Consider the following 21,892-nt stretch of genomic DNA (forward strand, 5'->3'; position numbering starts at 1 on the left):
TATTTTTTTTTTGTATCTCTTTGCATATTAATGCAACCGTTAAGGTATTTCTTTAAAATGACACCCACCTTCAATGAAAATGAACATTAATGATTTTGTAAAAATGTATTTATGACTTTGTTTGCACATCTTGACACATTCCCATGACTGGGGGGGATACAGCTGCAAACTTGCGGTTGATCTCCCAACACCCCCTGAATAAATGTCCTCTGAGAAGTCCTAATAATTTCATCGCAGCTCAGTTCAGAGTCGCTGACAAACAAAAGAAGCTGAGATAGGGCGAGACTCCATATGATGAAGAGCTATCGAGGCACTAGTTGTGATTAGCAGAGCCTCTCGTAGAACAGGAGGTAGGCTTGGCTGCTCTGCACTTTGCTCTCGCTCACGGGCTGCACGCTCGTGTCACTGATGTGGAACCACGATCCTCCTGAAGATGGACACAGGTTGCAGAACACCATCAATACGTTTTACAATCACGCCGCCCACGCTCAGTGCACCCACCTTCTGCCACCAGCCTGCCGGAGGATGAGGCGGAGCTCTGCGGTCGTACTTTCACGTACGCCTTGTAGTGTCCGGACCTCATTGTGCCGCTGTGCTCTACGACGCCGTACAGGCTGTACAAAATATGACTTTCACCCTCTGGCACGTTCTATGTGGAGAAGAAAAAAAATTTCTTAGGGATGAGGTGATAATAGCACAATTAAGTTGCATCCAAAAGATGAAGAAATGTCTTACTTACCTTACTTTTGAGGGCACAAAAAGGGGCGAGATCCAGTATCACAGGGAAGGGGACATGTCGGTTCACCTTACATATAGTGTAGCCGTTCTACAGACAATAAAGAGGTAGGCATTGAGCAGAAGACACGCTGCAGTTTGATGAGAAATGTGGGAACCAGGGGTGTCTAAATTGCAGCCCGTGGCTGCTTTTTTATGAGACGTTCTAAAAATATAACTTAACAAAAAACACAACACGACCAGCAAAAACGGAAAAATCAGCAGTAATTTTGCAAGAATTAAGTCAAAATAAGGGAAAAAGTTGTCATCAAACGAGAAAAATCGTAATGAGTACAAAGTTGTAATATAATGAGGAAAAAATAATGTCATTTTAGTGTCATAAAGCTGAAATATTAAAGAAAAAAAGACAATTTTTTAAAGTCCTAATATTGGGTGTACCCCGCCTCTCGCCCGAAGTCAGCTAGAAAAGGCTCCAGCATACCCCTGCCACCATAATGAGGATAAGCAGCATAGAAAATGGATGGATAGATATTATGACAAAAAACAAAAAAAACAAACAAATAAAGTTGTAATTTTTGAAAAATTAGGTTGCGGAAAAAGTTATGTTACGAGAATAAAGTCCAAATATTATGGGAATAAAGTCAGAATCATGAGAAGAAAATTTCCAAGAAAAAAGTTGAAATAGTTTATAGAAATGGAAAAAACAGATGTAATTTTACGAGAATTAGGTCAAAATGTCTAATGACAAAAAAAGTTAAAATTTTACGAGAATAAACTTGTAATGTTATGAGGACAAAATAATGTCATTTTAGTAATATAGAATTGAAATATTGAAGAAAAAAATCATAAAATTATTACAAAATAAAGGAAAATTAGGTTGGGGAAAAAAGTCAGAAAATTATGGAAATATCATCAAAATACTATGGGAATAAAGTTGGTTGGTTGGTTGGTTTAATTTATTTCGAACACGCATATGTCTGAAAAGGAGTAGGAAGAAGCAGAGCTTATTTAATCCTACCCCCTCTTCGTAGCACATCAATTGCTAATACATGTGTGTACATACAAACACTTGCATACATATATATACACCTACATCTGCACCTACAAAAGTACGCGCATTTTTACATATACAGTATACAGGTACACAAATGATAAACAAAAAAAAAGTTTTTATTTTTTTTTTTCCCCTTTCTCCATTTTTTCCTCCTTCTCCTTTCCTTTTCCCTTTCTATTTATCCTGTCCTTTCTCTCCTGTTGATATCCACATCGTCTTTAGTGTTGCACTGCTAGTGACGCTGGGTTTGTATACAAGAGTTCCTTTTATTAATTATGTCGAGGTTATTGCTGTGGAATGTAGTCCTTCTCTGTCTTGTAGGGTGTTTCCTCCATTATGCTTATTATCATAGTAATATAATGTTTAATATGCATCCAGAACACTGATATCTTGGACAACAAGCACTCTTGCGACTCCTGGACTTCCTTTTAGTTTGATGTAGATTTTCCCGTTAGTGCTCCAAGTGTTTTGAATCTTTCCTTGCTTCCTCAGGTCTCGTGCTTTTTTGGCGATGTCAGAATTGCGTTTTGTGAGATGCTCATTCATGTAGATGTTGGTGCCGCTTAGCTTCTTTCCCTGTTTCAGCAGTGCAGTTTTGGATTCCCTGTTGGTGAACTTAATGATGACAGGTGTGGTGTTGTTCCTGCCATGGAGTGGGACGCAAGTGTCAATACTGTTGACATCGACATCCACCTCCTTCGAGTGTAGGAAGTTAGCAATCTGCTGCTTTATTGAAGGAACATCTCTTGACTTGGGTGTGATTTGGAGCCCTGTGAGGACCACATCATTCATTCGTGCCATCTGATCCATCTCGTCAATGAAGTTTTTAATTTGCTCCTTGATATTCTCCTTTGCTTCCTCAAGGGTGGTGCGAAAGTCAGCATTATCCTTCAATAGTGCCTTGATTTCATCCTGTAGAATGTTGATATCATTGCATAATGCTCTATTTTCTTCCCTGGGGTCTTTAGCGTCCTTAAGATCAGTACATGAGGTGGCTTCCATATGGTTTATAGCCTCCTTGAGAGCAGTGCGCAAGGCAGCGTTATCTTCCAATAATGCCTTGATATCATCCTGCAGAACCCTAACATCCTTGCAAAATGCTGTATTTTCTTTACGGTTTATCGCTTCCTGAAGAGCAGAGCGCAAGGCAGCATTGTCATTCAACAGTACCTTAATGTCGTCCTGCAGAGCCCTGATATCTTCCACAGGGTATTTAACCTCCTTAAGAGCAGCACCCAGGTCTGCATTTTCATCTTGCAACTTCTTGACCTCTTTTGTTAGTTTTTTGATATACTTGTTCTGTGCTCTATTTTCTTCCATAATGTTTGTGATTGACTTACTCTGTACTCTATTTTCTGCCATAATGTTTGTGATACCATTCCTTATCACTGCATTTGAAGCTGAATGTTTCTCTGCCATTGAATGCAGTTTCTCAATTGCTTGCATTATTCGTGGTAGAGTGATCTCTCTACCCTCGAGGAACTCCTTGGAAGCCTTCTTAAACTCTAGGTATCCTGGAAAAAGGGCTTCTATTTTTATGTCCACGTCAGAGCCTGAATCATTTTCCTCTTCAAGTTCAGAGCCAGTATCATTTTCCTTTGTGTTTGACATTGTTGCTAAGCAACCTCTTTGAACTTCAGCAGTTCGCTAACTAGCTAGACTTGCTAGTAGCAGGTATCTATACTTGTATCTGTACCTCTTGACTATCCAAGTTAAAGGAATTCAGATGGGAGATTCAGCCATCAGCACTGATCCTGTGCTCATGAGGTGTAGTCAGGAACGCACCAAAATAGTTAAAATTTCCAGTATCATCAACAGAGCTCCTGCCATACACGTCCTTCCCCGTCAAGGGGAAAAAAAAAAAAAAAAAGTGATAACATGAAAATAAAATGTAAGATTAATTCAGAAGAAATCTGAAATACTTTGAAAAAAAACCCCCAGTAAAAACTGCGAAAAAAAAGAGCAAAGTTGACACCAATAGGCTTTTCCACCTATATGACAAAGCAGAGATGCATTTTTTTCTTGAAATAGATGTAACTTCTCAGTAGGGGTGTCTTAGAAGAGTCGACTATTCAACGACTGGATGTGGAGGAGTCTAATTCAACTATCAATCTTGCCTTCGAATTGTATTGTGTAGTTCTGAGCTGCTGTTCAGGGTGTGGGCTATAGGTGGCAGCGATGTCCTGCATCCTGAGAAGTGCTGACTACTTTTCTACAGTCATCTTGCTGTTGTGTCATTCAGCCATCATTACAGCATGAAAATGTCATGTGATCAAGACGACAACAAGGGATGGTGCCAACGGCTGTAAATAAATCGACCGTGGAAAAAATCTAACAAATCAGATTCAACATAAGAGCAGTTTCAGTGGCAGATTACTATCACTGCCTCGCTCCAACGACAAAGATAATTCCTCTCATGCGCCTTTTCACAGGGGGGAGCGATAAAATGTCTTGCTGTCTATCGGATAAAATCGGCTTCCACCATGTGATTGGGTCATCTGGTTACCGTACAACATTCATAACTCTGGGTCACACTCCAACATGGCAGGTGCGGTATTGCTGAAGAAGGAAACGCCACCATGCAGACACGTCCGCGGTGTATTCCCATTTTATCTTTTATTGGAATTTGTATTGGATTAGGGATCTGACTCACAGAGGTTTGTTACAAAAGCCTAGCAATAATGTTGGTCATGCTGTGTAATAAAAAAGTAAATTCAGCAAGACTTTGGTTGCATTATTTTTAATGCTTTGAAGAGCTATTTTCATAACCATATTCAGTTCCACAAATACATGTTTGTAACATCCACCCATCCATTTTCTATGCCGCTTATCCTAATTAGGGTCGCGGGGGTATGCTGGAGCCTATCCCAGCTAACTTCAGGCGAGAGGCGGTGTACACCCTGGACTGCTTGCCAGCCAATCGCAAGGCACATGGTGGACAAACAACCATTCACACCCACATTCATACCTATAGACAATTTAAAGTCACCAATTAACCTAACATGCATGTTTTTGGAATGTGGGAGGAAACCGGAGTACCCGGAGAAAACCCACGCATGCACAGGGAGAACATGCAAACTCCACACAGAGATGCCAAAGCGGAGAGTCGAACCCAGCTCTTCCCGATCTTCTGACTGCGTGGCCAAAACGCTAACCACTCATCCACTGTGCGGCGTGTTTGTAACAAAAGCTTATTATTCAAATAAATAAATAAATAGGTACTGGATCAGATCAGCAAGACTATACAAAAAATCGGATCGGATCAGAAGCCAAAAATTGTGGATTGGGACATCCCTACTTAGCATATGTACATGTGTTGCTTGACAAAATACCAAAGTGGCAAAGTTGCACCTTTTCATTTTTCACTATGTGGGCCTCGCTGGAAAGGGTTAGGACACCTCTGGTGTAAACTATTATCATCATCCTGCTGGATTACCTGTTGAAACCTCTTCAGGTGAAGCGTCAGCACCGGCGGCGGAGAGGAGATGAGCATTTGCTTCAAGGCTTCAGTGTAGATGTTCTTCGATCCTGGAAAGGAACAATCCAAGAGTGACTTGAGTCCCACCCAGTCACGTGCACGTGTCTTATTCATCTTCTACCTGCAGTTTTGTCCTTGCTTGCCTGCCGTTTGGTACAGGTGACGCACAGGAGGCTGTTGTTCTGGCTGAGGGTTTCTTCTTCTGTGAAGTGGAAGAGACATGACTCCACTGAGCACTCCTGCATGTCGGGGGAAGACCTGCTGGCCAGAGTCCGGAAGGCCAGCTCCGGGTCCTGGTTGACGACCGTGTATTCCTTCGCCTCCTCCTGCGCTTCGTCCTCGCTCTCCGCGCATGTTTCCACCGCGTCCGAGTCAACAAAGGCGTCGTTCAGGTTGATTTTCTCCATCTCGCCCACGAGCTGAGCATCCGCGTCGTCTTCATCGTCATCTTGAAAGGTGGCGTCGGAGCGTCGCATCTCAGTTAAGGCGGTGAAACGATTGGGGGCCGATGGTGACGAGTCTTCTTTCTCCTGCTCGTCAGGTTGGACCTCCTCGTTGGTCTTCAGGTTGCGTGTTTGTGCAGAATGACTTTTCTTCTCAGCAACCTCAGCAGGGTCGCCCAGTTGGCGCTCTGTGCCGCTTGGCAATGTCACACTGCTCAAAATGACTCTGCTCTCAAGCTTCTGCTGCCTCTTTTGATGCTGAAAATACAAATAAAAGCTGTTAAACCTAAAAACAATACCTCAAACAAAGCCTTCCAAAGAGTCACCTTTGCTTGCTTCTTGGCCTGCTTCTTGGCTTTCTTCAGCTGGTACTTGCTACCCGTGGGAATGTCTTCACTTTGACTTTCCCTGCCATCCTCGCTCAAGTCGCTGCCTTTCTGAACCGCTTTCTTCTGGTTCTTCCTATAACCCTGTAGGAATAGATAAACATAAATGCATAATATAGCTACCTTAAAGCTGCAAAATGTTTTCATATGTCAAATTCAAGCAGGACCTGGGCATCTTAAAGCTACACAGTAATCCTGCATTTATCTCGGTTAATTGGTTCCAGACCCAACGGTGATCAGTACATTTACGCAAAGTAGGATTCCTTATTTATAAAAGGAAATATTTTCATAGTTAGAGCACAGAAAACCAGTTTACAACCTTCTAAGTACAGGTTTTAACATTATTAGAGCCCTCTAGACATACAGTAAAATAACACCCCATAGTCACCTTCATAAGCCTATTACCCAATATAGTAGACAAAATAAGACAATAAGACATAAATAAGACATAATATAGACTCACACATAGGCCTGTCATGATAACAAGTTTTGCTGGTCGATACTTGTGCTACAAATTGTAGCACATCGATAAACAATCAACCATCAACATTTTTGAGACCATTTTTTAAATTAAATGGATAGTTTGGATTTTTTGACATGAATTTGTATGACATCCCCATCATCAGAAGACTCACCCCCCCCATTTGGTCCCACGAGTCCAGTTGTGGTCAAATTTGCGTGACGAGGAACGTAGTTCTGCGTAAGTTGCTGGGTCTTTTAAGTAAAAAGTTTGGCTTCTCAAATACATTTGTATCATAAAAATGCCTCCTCAAAAGAAGAAAATCAGATCTCACAAATTGCTCGGTGTTATATTTGTCTCCCGCCGTGTCCCTGCCCACTGTCGCCTCTCTATTTGTGTGTATGTGATGAAGATGCGAGCATCTTCATCCGCGACGGAGTGCCGTGGCCATCTTGTTTACATGTGGTCCACAGTGGAAGAAGATGCAATAATATGTTTACAACAATAAACATAAACAATAACAACAATAGAGTAAAACCACAAAATTCTAAAAATAATAATACATAAAAACTTTTATTTCCAATAAATGTGTAAAAATGTTTTTTTAAAAAAAGATCTTAATCTGAAGTAAGACCCAGATGAAAATTGTTTGTCTGCAAAGGAAACTAATCAATAGGCTATCTATTTAAACTATACATAAATAACTTATGTGGAAAGTGTGTAAATGATAATAAAAAGCTTTACTTGATCAGAAACCGGAAGAGAAAGGTCCAGAAACATCTCAGTGACCACAGAGACCTGTGAGAGCAAACCAAGAGGCCAGTTAGTGTTGTCCTTTCATGTTTTTAAGTGTTTGTGAGGATGACAACACTGACCGTCTTACACTGCTGACACATTATCGTGCTGGTCATTTCGCCGCCAAACACCTGGTCGACAAAATTCTTGGGGATGCCGTTTCTCTCATACTCTGCAGTTCAAACCTTGCCGTTAGATGACGATTTCATTTCAAACTCTTTCTTTTCAGATAATAGTGCAACATTTCAACCTACCTTTCACAATAGACTTCAGCTGCTCTCCATCCGTGACGGATTGTTTGAGTGCCTCTGTGACGGCAGAGCTTACCCTCTAAAAACAATCATTTGAGGATTCCTTATTTATAAGTGGAATATTTCGGTAGTTAGAGCATAGAAAACCCGTTTACAACCTTCTAAATACGTTTCTAAACATTATTAGAGCCCTCTAGACATGAAATAACACACCCTATAGTCACCTTTACACTACTATTAGCCAATATGGTAGACATAATAGAAAATAAGACATAAATAAGACATATAGACACGCACGTTAGCATTGGGAGAGTTCCTTATTGTTGTTCTTTTTACTATGTGCGGTGGCTATGGTCTCATCAATGTAACATTACTGACACCTACTGACACTTGTAAAATAATATATATCACAACACGTCTTTGGATGCATCGTCTAAATGCATTTAATTTGTATTTCACTTCATTTAGCCATTTTTACACTAGGATTCCTTCCTTTAAATTGAATATTTTTGTAGTTGGAGGATAGAAAACCTGTTTTTAACATTATTAGAGCCCTCCAGACATGAAATAACACCCCTATAGTCAGCTTGACACTCTTATTACCCAATATAGTAGACATAATAAAAGACAATATGACATAAATAAGACATAATATAAACGCTCATGTAGCATTGGTAGAGTTCCTTGTTGCTCTTGTTTTACTTTCTGTTCTGCAGAGTACTTACTTTACCTCATCTGTGTAACATTACTGACACCTAGTGACCAGTGTAGAATACTACATATCATCACAACGTCTTTGAATGTGTCTTTGTGAATGCCTTATGTTTGTATTTCACTTCATTCAGGCATTTTTATTTTTATTAACATAGTTTGAAAAACCGTAATAGAGTGAAGCCATGAAATTCAAAGCGAAAAGTGGCGAGGGATTATTGTATTTCTATTTCCATTACTTTATATTTTATATGGGGAAAAAGTATTTCAAAATTAAAACTTTTTTCCCCCCAAAATTAGACTTTTAAAACTTGATTTTACGTTCTGGAGAAAAGCCGTGGTGCTTGTAAATGTTTTATTTAACTATATACCGGTAATAAATTTTAATATGTGCACATGTAAACTGTTTTGTCGATCATATGTTTTTAATATGTTGAATGAAAAAATAGATTTTTCATCTCAGTGAATTTTAATCTGGTTAAATAAAGGAATTACACACAAAAAATGCAAACAATGAATTTCCATGCATTGAACCCAGTGTTTCCCCAACAGTCATTCATTTGTGGCGGCCCGTCAGGAATAAATTTGGACCACCACAGATAGATTTGGCGCTGCTTAAAAAAAAATATATGTTTTAAAGATTTGGCGCTACCAATTCACCCTAGCTAATAAACACATTATAATGAGACTGTCACTATTGCTTGTTGTTACAACTGCGTACAGCAGATGGCATTGGAACTGAACACATCGACACCTATACCATAACAGAGTTTTTGAAAATCTTCACTCTGGCCGGAGTTTTGCGTCACGGTCAGTTATGCAAATTAGACATAATCTATCCACAGATGCATTGCAGTCCTGTGGGAAACACTGGCATCTCACAGAGCCATTTTTGCTAGACAGTGTGTACTTTGGGCGTGATAAACATGAGATGAGTGTGCATACTTTGCTCTCCTCCGCTCTCATCCCGTCCAGCAGGTAGCGCAGGAGCTCCTGGCTGTCCTGCTGCTGAAACCCCTTGAACCTTGCAGCCCTGCGCACACAAGACATCACGCTTCAACAGCTTTGCCTGGACAATTACGCCTCTAAAGTGGCACAGAGGTTAAACTCATGTCACGATGATGTCACACAAAACTCTGCATCTCAGAGGACAAAAAAAGGAACTAGTTACATGCGGCGGATGAGTAAGTAGCTGGAAGAATACATAGTTGTGCATAGCTACAATGACCAACATCACAACATCACATTTGTTCTTTTTAGTTCACTTTTTCCCATTGTTATGTCTCCCAAGCGTGATGCGGACTAATGCCAGGGAAGCAGTCAAGGAAAAAGAAAGTGAACTTACACATGGTAAAATGTTGCATCTGTTTAAACCCTAGTTACCTCGGGGGTACAAGACCAAACTTCATCTCCTCAGCGTGCGCACCTCCCACCTGAGTCTCCGTTTAAAAGGTTAACCTCCCCGTTGCAGGTGAGACTTCTAAGTCAGGGGCGAGGGGAACTCACCCAGGTTTTCACAGCCCACTATGTGGCGGCCCCGCTACATCTAGACTACACACAATAGAGTAATCAATTTATATTGGACGCAATGCTGAACTCTTTACTTAATAGCGGCTCCCCCTCTTATGGTTAGTTGCTCTTGGTAAGGGCCTGGGATAATCTCATCTATTAGCAATCAGAAAAGGAATTTTCTTGAATACTCCTTAATCATGTAACATCAAGAAAGACTCACGGTGACACTCTTGTATGATAAGATAGAAAAAGAGTTTAATAGGATAGAAACGCCATAACCATCATCAAGGATAAAGATGGTATCTTTGAATATGCTCCTATAAAATGGACAGTGATAACAGTGTAGTGCACTCATTATTCCAACGTCCTCCTTCCAATAAGCCAGTTCCCTCTTTTGCAACGCCCCTTGCAGTGTGCCAGACAACCACAGGCCTAAAAGGAATTGTTCTTTTTATAACCAGGTATAATTTTGGTTGCAACTTACACTAAAACTCGATTTAAGCCTAGGTCACAACCGGTTGTACCATTTTTTTGGTCTTGCCATTTTTGGCGTTCCTCAAATAGCTGGGGTTTTTTTGTTGTTCGAGGAGAGCGTAGTTGTGGTGACAATGAAGGGGTAAGATTGTGACATGCATGGAGGACGTACAAAATATCTGAACGTATGTTGGCCGCACTAATTACGCATGTGTGGTGCACGACACACATACGGAGTCCGCAAGTGCGATGTACAAAAACAAATTGACATTTCGCCCAAACCTGACACCAGCAAAACTTAGGAAAGACACATGTTGGCCATGCGGACGATGCACGAAGACGTACAAAGTGTGTAAGTTTGTCTTGCAACCTGAAAAAAATGTAAGTCCCAGTAGAGTTTGGCATGACAAAGAACCTCAGCAGTCGGTCTATGGCTGAAAAATCAGCCTGTCACATGCGCACACTCTGTGTTTCTTGCGTTTTTTTGCACGTAGACCGGCTGTAGGAGCCCGTACGACCAGTTGTGACCTAGGCTTTACATCGCCATCCTAGGAACACAACTTAGGGCCTCCTGTACACATCTCTGTCCTGGATGCTCAGTACAATATGGCTAGGTTGGCAATAGTAACACAGAGTTTCCCATACATTCACTTATGTGTGGTCCACCACTAATAAATGTGAACCACGATCGTGAGCCGTATAGTGACATATTAGATAGTAGAAGGTTTAAAAACATGACATCACGTCGCACATTTCTTGTGACCGAAAAGCACACCGAAAAGCTCAGTTTTACCAGTCCACACACAAACGAGTCGGAGTTATTGGAAAATCTCCACACGGTTAGTCAGTAAAGGCTTTATGATGGCGACACAGTTTGACTCAGGTTCATTGGATTGCCATTAGTATTTCCCATGAGGAAAAGAAAGCGCTCACTTTTTACAAACTTGAGTGAACAGCTCCCGCGGCGTCACCACACCCTTCTTTGAATCTTGGATCTCATTGAGCAGCTGATACATGGCCACAGTCAGCGATCCAGGCTGGTCCAGTTGCACCACAACAGGCTTCTGCGCTCCAAAACATAAAAATAAGTATCATATACAGTATAAACCCTCGCCGCTTCAAGCTTCACTATGCATATTTAAGCATTTTTTTTTAAATGAATGAAGCATTTTCAAGCATAAAAATTGCTAAATGAAGTAATATACAAATATAAAGGCATTCAGAAGACACACTCAAAGACATTGTGATGATATGTAGTGTTTTACAACATTACATTGATGGTCACTACAGGAAGTACTGTGCAGAAACAGGATGTAAAAAAGGAACAATGACAATAAACTCTCCCAATGTTTACGTCTGAGTATTGTTAATCTTATTTTCTCTTATTATGTCTAGTATAATCGATAATGAGAGTGTATAGGTGACTGTTGGGGTGTTATTTCATGTCTAAAGGGCTGTAATTGTGTTAAAAAGATTATTCAGAAGGTTGTTAACAGGTTTTCTATGCCATAACTACGCAAATATTCCATTTCTAAATAAGGAATCATCCTTGGCGGAAACCCACTTCTCACGGTCGGGCCTGGACCCAATTAAGCTAAATAATAAACGATAAACAAGAGATGAAATACTAGTTAAGAAGGCATTGTAACACACCAGCATGGAGGTGGCAGCAGGTTGGACGCTGAGCTCAGTTTTGTTGTCTATGACTTTGCTGAGAGTCTGTCTCAACAGCTGTGTCTGAGAGAGGTTCTGCAAAAAAGAATTAGCGACAGATTTTTAGCCTTCTTCTTGCTGCCGTGTCAATCACTGCTCACCTGGATGACGGCGTTAAAGAAGCACGTATTTCCCAGGTTGCTCAGTCCCCTCACGGGAACGCTGCTGCCGTCTTCCGCTGCGCTGCTGGAGTTCTGAGCTTCCTTCTTGGCACTTTTCTTGTCACGTCTCTGGTTCTCCATATTCTCCTTGTCCTCATCTTCCTCTGGGGCCTCCTTTCGTGGTCCTGCCTCCACGGCGCTGTCTTCTTTATTCAGCGGATAAAGACACTTTCGAGCCAATGTGGAAAAACTGACATTTCAACGCCCTCAAGGACGAAATATTGGAAGCTGGTTATGCCTAAGTCACCATGTAGCACAAAACTTCAGGGGTAATGCATTAACTACAGTGTTTTACTTTTTCTTTGGCTTTTTTCACTACATACTGCAATTCTATGCCCATTGTTAACTGTGCGTTTTGTTGTGCTTGACCTCATAGAGGTTCCAACGTCCTTAACGCCTCAGTGTTACCTATTTTCTGTGCGTTCTCTTTGAGATCCGACTGCGATTTCTTTTTGATGTTGTTCACCAGCTGAGCCAGCTGACTGGTTCTGGAGTAGTGGACTTCGTCGTCGCACTCGTAGCACCTGAGAGGTTGGCCACACGCGGTGAACAACAACAATAGAATTCCCCGCACAGGAAGTGCTGTCAATGTCTGACCAACTCACCAAACGCTCCAGCTGTCCAAACTGATGACGACGCAGTGAGGATCCGAGCGAGGGGTTTCATAATGCTTGATGGCGTGCTGGTTCTCAGAGCTTCGGCCGCATCCCTTCAAGAAAATAACCTTATTTTTTAATCTAACACAAAGGTTTTGTGAAGCAACTCAAATATTCCAAACCAAAATGTTGTCTGCTGATTTCAATACATAGCTTATTTTTATATTCTGATATTTTTTCCAGCTTAGATTTCACAAACCGCTTCTAAAATATGCTTTTAAAGAACTTTCATGACATATTACGAGACCTAGCTCAAGTATTCCAAAACCAAAATGGCGTCTGCTGGGTTAAATACTTGGTTTATTTTTAGATTTTGCTATTTTTACCAGCTTAGATTTCACAAAAAGCTGCTAAAATGTACTTTTAAAATTTTTTTGTGACATACTACATGACGTAACTGAAGTATTCCAAACCAAAACGTGGAATACGTATGTTATTTTTATATTCTGACATACTGCATTTTACCAGTTTAGATTTGATAAAAAGCTGCAAAATATACTTTTAAAGAGCTTCCGTGACATATTACGGGACATAATTCTAAACCAAAATTTAATCTGATGAGTCACATACATTTATATTCTTCTATTTTTTACCAGCTTAGATGTCACTAACAGTTTTAAAATATGCTTTTAAAAAACTTTCATGACATATTACAGGATGTAGCTCAAGTATTCCAAACCAAAATGTCATCTGCTGGGTTGAATACGTCGTTTATATTTGTATTCTGCTATTTTAAACGGGCTTAGATTTCACAAAATGCTTCTAAAATATACTTTTAAAAAGCTTTCATGACATATTACATGACGTAACTCAAATATTCCAAACCAAAATGTTGTATGCTGGGTGAAATATGTAGTTTATCTTGATATAATGCTAATTTTACCGACTTAGATTTCACAAAAAGCTTTGAAATATACTTTTAAAGACATATAATGCGATCTATGCGATGTAACTAAATGCCATTTGCTGGGTTGACTACGTAGATTATTTTTATAGTCTGATATTTTTTCCATCTTAGATTTCACAAAAAGCTTCTAAAATATACTTCAAAAATAGCTTTGGCGTCATATTGTGAGAAACATACTGAAAGAAACAAACCTGAATGCCGTCTGCTGGTTTGAATACGTATCTTATTTCAAAATTATTTAAAAAGTTTGAGCAAACGCAGCAGAGTTCATTTTAACCAAGGACGACTAGTGTGAACAACCAATAAAAATCCACAGGTCACATGGTCACTCACTCTGTGGCCACATTTCATGCACATCCATACGGGTGTTGCTGCGTCTTTCTCATCCTCTGCGCCGGTGCAGATGTTCTCCTTGTTTTCTTCATGTTTACAATCCTGGCAACTTGTCCAATCAGAGTTCCCAGATATCTTCTTGAGGACAGTTTGGTCTGCTCCTTTTCTAATGTGCCTGCAAACTGGACCTAGGACGAAAAGAAATGACTGATTGCAGAATAGCATCATTTGCATGAATGTGTGTAAGTGTCAGAGTGCTTACCTATCATCTCAATGTCATCATCCTCTCTGGAGCTCCTGTCCTTAGCCCTTTTCTTGCCCATGCTCGCCTATGTGCCGCTGCAAGTAGACACAAAAGCGAAACACAGAACACGTTGTTTGTCATATTGCTTAAAAACAACCACGTATGTGAATTAGTTCAAAGCCGGATTCGTCAACGCAACGCTCCAACGTGAATCACCTCCCCGGTAGGTACACTTACTTGCCTCAAACGGAGGCGGAACACGTCACACTTTCACTTTTGCGTACTTTCAGCAGACGCCAGCTTTAATCCGCACATGGTTATCTTTGCAAATGCTCCATGAAAGTGTGAGAATTTGGACACATACCGCGCAAAAACAGCGTTGGTTTGGCAGCATGTAGAAAGGAGGGGGAACAAAAACCAAGTGACACAGTTTTCTATTGTCCGGTGGAGCACTTCCTGTGCGTCGATCAAAATGTCCCGGTTGGCAACATGCGTCAGTCGCGAGCATGCTATGCTAAGGTTTGAACATATGGGGCATGTACACGCTTCTTTGGGCGTATTCAACGTGGACTTGTTATTAATATCGGCTGAAAAACTCTCATTTTAATCATGAAAAACAACACATAGACGCTGGAACTGTCTATTAACTAACCAGTTGGTAGCTATAATACTGTAGTTAGCATGTCGTTTCAAGAGTGGGCTGCATCCCAGCTTGCAGAGATAGAACTTCTCACGAGCATGTTCCCCACGCATGAAGAACTGGAAATGGTGGACCACCTGGCAATGGCCGAGCTCCGCGACTACGTGGACGGATCATCATCATCACCTCCTTCCTCCAGACCCCAGTTCGTCATCAAGCAGAAGCTACAGGATGACAGCACAGAGGGAGTAAGCAAAGTGTACAAGTCGACTAATATACAGTCATGGAAAAAAAAAATTAGACCGCCCTTGTTTCTTTAGTTTATTGATCCATTTTAACGCCTGGTACAACTAAAGGTACATTTGTTTGGACAAATACAGTATAATGATGATAACAAATATAGCTCATAAGAGTTTATAATGTAAGAGCCGATATCTAGCAACTTCCATGGTTTTCTTGATAATAACCAAAATCACTTAAGTTCTTGCATGAATAGCTATTAGCATTGTACTGCCAAAAAAATGTAACACTTAGGAGCTTTTTTGTTGTCATTGTTATTCTTGTCCAAACAAAGCTACCTTTAGTTGTATCAGGCATTAAAATGAACAAGAAACTGAAGAAACAAGAGTGGTCTATTCATTTTTTCCCATGACTGTATGTCACCGATGATGAAGTTTTCTTATAAAGTTCTCATTGAAAAAGTTCCACAATGTTCTTGACACTTTTTAAAATTATGTTTCTAATCTTCACAGGTGGATTTTATACTCTCCTGTACTTTTCCATCAGAATATCCCAGTGTCATCCCAGAGGTAACGATCAGGTGAGTCACATTTTATTGTAGTTGTATGTTATAAAATCATGTAAAAAAAATCAATATACATGATATATTATTTTTAAAAGATCTACTGTATCTATAAACACATTATGCAATACAAAATTACGTTATATATTATATCTGTTTTCCCTATTATTATTATTATTATTATTATTAAATCTATTATATTCTAAAATATAGAAATATAAATTAAGCACAACATGTGTACAATGAGAACCCAAGTAACTAAATGTTCAATATGATGCTATGATATGATTTCTTGAGTAAACATAAAGGAATTAAATGAAAGGATGCAAGGGCATCAAGAAAAAAAATCTTTGTGTTGTAGGTGAAAAAAAATATTCGTCGTATAAACTTGTGCTTTTGCTCACCTCCCCACTTTTGCTGTTTTTTTTTAATTTTCAAAATAGTTCCCCTTTTTTCCTAAGTAATCTTCATAAAGTTTTGTCTCGTAATATTATGACTTTATTTCCATAATATTTTCCCAACCTAATTATGCAGAAATGACATCTCTATGTTGTTTTATTTCTCATACTATTATGACTTTTAAAAACCATGTTTTTTCTTCAATATTTCAGCTCTATGCTCGTGAAATGACAATATTTTTTCTCATATTCAAGATTCAAGAGAGTTTTGAAAAAATATTCAACTCTCTTGAATCTTGAATATTTTTTCTCATATTGCGAGTTTATTTTTTTAATAAAATTGGGACATTGTTTTTCTTGATAGTCTTTTTTCTCTTAATATTTTGACTTTATTCTCATAAAACTACAGCTGTTTTTTTATTTTTTATTTTCCACATTTTTAATTTCAACTTTCTCCTTGTAAATTTTGTTCTCGTAATTTTATGACTTTATTAACATAATATTGTAATGCTTCCCCAACCCAATTTTCCAAAAATGACAACTCTGCTTTGTTTATTTCTCATCATAATGACTTTTTTTTCTCTTCAATATTCCAACCATATCCTACTAAAATGAGATTATTTTTCCTGGTAATATTACGAGTTCATTTTTTGTAAAATTGAGACATTTTTTCTTGTTAGAACACAACTTTTTTCTCTTAATATTCTTTTACTCCTGTAAAATTACAGCAGTTTTTACATATCTGCCGTTTTTTTAAAATACAATTTTCTGTCACGATTCGGGTTGGGCGAGTTGAGGCTGTCGAGTGCTTAACCACCCCAGTATGCAGAGAAGAGGCGGTGGCGTGCAAATAAAGGTCTTTCATGGCGCAGGTGCAGGAACTCTCAAATGAACAGGAGCAAAAACAAAAGCGACAGAGGAAAAATCGAGGTACAATGAGCCAGCACCGCACTCGAGGCGGTGCTGGGCTTTAAACCCCACTAATGTCAATTGCCTACAGCCGCGTAGCAACCACCTGGAGTGAAGCGGCTGCAGATTCCTCCCAGCCGGAAGTGCAGCTCGCCAAAATAAGAGCCCAGGACAGGAAGTGCTCGCTCCTGTCCTGCGGAATATGACAATTTTCCTACCATTTCAACGTGTTTTGTATGTTTTTCATAATATTACAACTTTAAAAAATGCTCTTCTGAAATATTTTAACTTCATGCTGAGATGTTATTTTTCCTCATAAAATTACAATGTTGTTATTGTAATATTGTAACTTTCTCATTAGCTTACAAGTTTTTTGTTCATATTTTGACTTTATTTTTGTACATTTTCTGCTTTTTTTCATGTTTTTGTTTTTTTTTCTTTTTTTTTGTAAAATTATATTTTTATAATGTGCAACGGAACAATAAAAAAATTACCTGCGGACTGCAAAGGCCCCCGTTCCCCTCTTTGGACACTGCTGCCCTAATTGTAAGCAGCACTATCCATACTGTTTTGCAGTCGTATTTCCATTTCTTTTCGATGCCTTGCAGAGATGTGTTGAGTTGAAAAGTCTAGATGTGGAATTTGGTGATCCCGGGTGAAGGACTGTACTTGCCTCAGGTCTTCTGGACTGAGCCGAGCCCAGCAGACGCAGCTGCACTGCGGTCTCAACGCGTACCTCACGGAAGCCTGCCTGGGGGAAGTGTGCGTGCTGTCAGCGGTGGACTGGCTGAGAGACAACCTGCAGGACTTCGTTAACAAGAGGAGCCCGTCGGCTCCTCTTGAGAGGGACGCGGCCTCGCTGCAGCGGCAGGAAGCCTTCAGTCGATTGTGGATCTACAGCCATCACATCTACAACAGCACCAAGAGGAAGAACATCCTGGAGTGGGCGAAAGAGCTCGGCTTGACCGGGTTCAGCATGCCTGGGAAGCCTGGGATTGTGTGTGTGGAAGGCCCACAGTCGGCCTGCGAGGAGTTCTGGTCCAGGTAACTTCAGTTTATATGTGGATGTTAATTTATCACTGCAGTATCTCACCTCGTTGTCCTGCGATAGAGTGAAGGTTCTCACATGGAAGCGGATCATGATTCGACACAGAGAGGACATTTCCCTGCTGGGCGACAGTGCCGACTCCCTGCGCAAGTTCTCAGGCTTTGAGGAGGCCGTGTTTGACCCTCACGGGACCAGAGGCAACCACATGGACCTGGGCCTGCTCTACCAGTTTTTACAGGAGAAAGGCTGCTGTGACGTCTTTCAAATGTATTTTGGGATTGAAGGCAGGTAGAGGGACTTTGGTTCATTTGCAAACCAGCGATGAAGCGATACAGCCAACAACTGTGGGGTGTAAAGCCAAAAGAACATGTTTGTAATTATGTTTCCACACCTACAGTCATGGCTCAAAGCAGTGTTTCTCCAGAGGACCATGAATATGTTGTCAAGGATAATTCATATTTGCAATTTTAATAGCGCTGCATGCCCCGCAGAGCCCGTTTGTTTCGCTAATGATACTTCTGTCCGGTTCTATTTGGGCTATCTTGACATCTTCTTTTATTAAGTCTATTGATTTAATCCCAAGAATTATAGCGATAACATCGCTGTCCAATTTACTTTTAACGATAAGGCAGATCAATGCTCTGTGTCCCCACACCCAATTAAAACTCGGGAATACCCACCATGGGTTTTTTAATTGCTAATATCCCAGATAAAAATCACACATATGTTTTAAAAAAAAATAGCTCCAGATGCTTTACATCATTTTTATAAAACTATAAAACATATACCTGGAAAAAACAAATCACAAGCTATGTATTTAGTAAGTCATTTAACTGTGCAAATATAAGGTACAGCATTTTCTGTGATCACTTCTGTGCCTCCACTGCACGTATTTTACCTTTTAAAAATTGTAATTACTGAAAGGAAGTCGACTGCTTCAGGAAGAGCAGCCTTTGTGTGCTTGTTCCAATCTGTCCAGCAGATGGCACTGTTTAATCATCAAACCCGCTGCAGTGCTCGCAATGGCGTCAATCACAATAACGCCAGACAAGGCTAGCTAATTAGCTACTCCAAATTGCTGAAAACCTACTCTAAAGCAGCTAAATATCTTCTTAATACCATAGTGTTGGTTTCATTGATCATTTTAGTACAGTTGCCATTGATTATTATTTAACTAAGTAACAATTTCGCCCCATTTTACAGTTAAAAAGAAAAATAAAGCACAAGCTCATCAATCAGGCTCCTATTAAAGCCACATAGAACCAATGTTTCTAGATCATTGACATTGGGGCTGCGTTATTGACCAGCTCTCTGTGCCTTTGCTTGTGGTGCAGGTCATTAACAATCCTGATCAATACAGGTAACGGGTCACTCATCAGGACGTACTTTCTTCTTTTTATTGTCACCCACAGCCTCGTTGTAGCCTCCATCTTGGCTTTGCAATGTAATACCACATTTGTTGCAATTCATTCTTTTGACTGACAATTGTAAAAAATAGTACTTGTGGTAGCAGCGTGTGTTTGATGCTGTAGCGCAATTGTACAAATAAGATTTGTGTCATTTTAAACCTGTTTTATTCCATGGTAGGTGTCAAAATCAGCCCTCACAGAACATTGTAGATGGATTTTGACGAGAATCTAGAATCTGTTCGCTTCAACCTAGCAATCTGCGCTAGCATGAATATCAGTGAACTAACTGAACTGGAGTTACTATTCATCGCCTTTTTAGTTTATGAAGATTATACAACAGTGTTAGCCTGCCAGCTAGTTTTGCAAACTAAAGATAAATCTTGCCTGGAGACATCTGCGTTCTCGCTAGGTGGACGGTATTGTCTTAAAGTTACAAACTACTGAATAACTACAGAGAACTCAAACTTATTTAATGAAGTACTTTTTCATTCAAGTGGCTAGCGACTCACTAATGAACATCAAACTAGTGCTTTAGTTAATATTCAGAACTTTAATCCACAAAGTTTTGCGATAATACAACGGTGTTAGCCTCTTAGCTAGTTTTGCTTGCTAAAGATATATCTTGCCTGTAGACGTCAGCTTTCTTGATAGGTGCATGGTGTCTTAAAAGCGAGATACTACTGAATAACTACGTAGAACTCAACTATTACTTAAATGGAGTACTTTTTCGTTCGAGTGGCTATTGAGTCGTTAATGGACATCTTCACTACAGAAAGCCTACGTCAAATATCAAACTAGTAAATGTAAATGACCTCTGCTGAATGACTATATAGAACTCAAGGAAACGTGTTTAATCAAGTACATTTTAATTAGTGTGGCTAGCGAGTTGATAAAGGACATTTTCACTATAGAAACACTAACAGTGAAATATCAAATATCAATGAACTAGCACTTTAGTCACTATTCATAACCTTTTTAATCCATTATGTTTCATGATAATACAATAGTGTTAGCCTGCTAGCTAGCTTTGCCAGCTAAAAAGCGTTCTCGCTAGGTGGAAGGTATCTAAAAGTTAGACACTCTACTGAATAACTGTATAGAACTCAAAGAATTACTTTGAGTACTTTTTCATTCGCGTGGCCAGCGAGTCGCTAACGGACATCTTCACTATAGCAGCGCTAACAGTCCAAGAATGTAGTGCTTACACCGTCGCCTTTACTTTTAAAAACTTTCCACTGGTCTTTTCTTCAAGGCTTTTTTTCTGATGTTTGCCCTACTTGGCCCGACGCCATCATGTCCCCATTATAGTCATTTTGGAGTGTCTTTGAAGATGCATAGATAATAGGAGCTCTTGTTAATGCAAGCAAATAGCTTGGCAAATTACTGCGGGAAGCGTCCATCATCCCTTGTTTTCTGGCCAACTCTTTGTGAAACCCCCTTCTTTTTTTCCTCCGCTAAACTTCATTCATACACGATTTTCTGGTATTTTTTCTTTGTTTTCATCAGACAAAAGCCCAATTCTGTAGGTCTATTGGACTGGTGAGGCATATAATTGAATTAGTTTGCAGCACCACGGCGCGCTGTTTCAACACAGGGATTTGATCGTGTCTCCGTAGCTGGCTCCCAGTCAGAGCAAAGCTAACATAAACAATATTGTCTTGTGTGACTTCGGCAGAGGAGAATTACGATGAACAGTTTCCAAACTTTGCCTGGGCACTAGACTACAGAGGCGACAGATACACTGTATTTATTGAGCCGGCTCCAAAGCTTGACTGCGTGTTTTTTAAGTCAACAGTCTCGAGAGGCAAACTACAGAACTCACGTCCTTGATTGGCGCTTTCAGTGAAATCCTCCAAAGTAAACTTGCTCGTCAAAGCAATTAAAACCACAAATCTGTCGTGGTATTGGGAAACTTAGCCCGACAGCTCTTTGGGATTCTGGCCCCTTCTCTTTCCCGATGACCCCCTGAAGGTGAACCCTTGTGTGGCGATCCGTCCCATGAATACTAAATAACTGCGGGATTAAACATTTTCTCTCTTCTGGCTACGATCTAATCAGTTGTCTTACGAAGCTGTCTGGCTGCAGTAATCCCCGAGGCTCGCTATCTTGCTGACTGGCATCGCAAAAGACGACTGGCACGCCGCTCTGGAACTATTCAAGCTGGTACAATCCCACTGGTGCTTCCCCGCTTTTCCATGCAATCTTGCCGCATGTTAAGAGGGGAGCTTTTTGGACAATCCCCAAAGTGATTTTCTAATTGAGTATGTCGTATACGTAGCGTTGGATTGAGTTTTTGCCGGTAGCAACACAATGACACGTGTCTGTTTGGAGTTATCCACGCCAGCTGGTGGTTGTACCAGAGTGCATTAGTGT

The 21,892-nt window shown here is 40.2% G+C and overlaps 2 protein-coding genes across 9 annotated transcripts; one reads left to right on the forward strand and one right to left on the reverse strand.

The window, feature by feature from the left end:
* Positions 1–114: 114 nt before the first annotated feature.
* Positions 115–15,158, reverse strand: usp16 (ubiquitin specific peptidase 16). 8 transcript variants are annotated; one of them, XM_054794528.1, is made up of 18 exons: positions 15,091–15,158; positions 14,332–14,408; positions 14,070–14,257; positions 12,779–12,882; positions 12,582–12,697; positions 12,114–12,319; positions 11,953–12,048; positions 11,233–11,363; positions 9,259–9,346; positions 7,606–7,681; positions 7,432–7,523; positions 7,301–7,354; positions 6,037–6,180; positions 5,389–5,968; positions 5,226–5,317; positions 740–826; positions 502–649; positions 115–427 (listed from the first exon to the last, which is right to left on the reverse strand). In XM_054794528.1, exons 2-18 carry the CDS (start codon positions 14,390–14,392, stop codon positions 324–326), a joined length of 2,367 nt encoding a protein of 788 aa, XP_054650503.1. In that variant the 5' UTR covers positions 14,393–14,408; positions 15,091–15,158; the 3' UTR covers positions 115–323. The 8 variants fall into 8 exon arrangements, with proteins under 8 accessions (XP_054650503.1, XP_054650504.1, XP_054650505.1 ...); XM_054794529.1 differs by lacking the exon at positions 15,091–15,158 and adding an exon at positions 14,966–15,079; XM_054794530.1 differs by lacking the exon at positions 15,091–15,158 and adding an exon at positions 14,551–14,742 and having other exon boundaries at positions 12,114–12,316.
* Positions 14,800–19,677, forward strand: rwdd2b (RWD domain containing 2B). Its single transcript, XM_054794534.1, has 4 exons — positions 14,800–15,201; positions 15,706–15,773; positions 17,741–18,106; positions 18,174–19,677. The coding sequence occupies exons 1-4, from the start codon at positions 14,995–14,997 to the stop codon at positions 18,400–18,402; spliced, it is 870 nt and encodes a 289-aa protein (XP_054650509.1). The 5' UTR covers positions 14,800–14,994; the 3' UTR covers positions 18,403–19,677.
* Positions 19,678–21,892: the final 2,215 nt, after the last annotated feature.

Source organism: Dunckerocampus dactyliophorus, chromosome 12 (assembly GCF_027744805.1).
Source record: "Dunckerocampus dactyliophorus isolate RoL2022-P2 chromosome 12, RoL_Ddac_1.1, whole genome shotgun sequence".
Lineage (NCBI taxonomy): Eukaryota > Metazoa > Chordata > Actinopteri > Syngnathiformes > Syngnathidae > Dunckerocampus > Dunckerocampus dactyliophorus.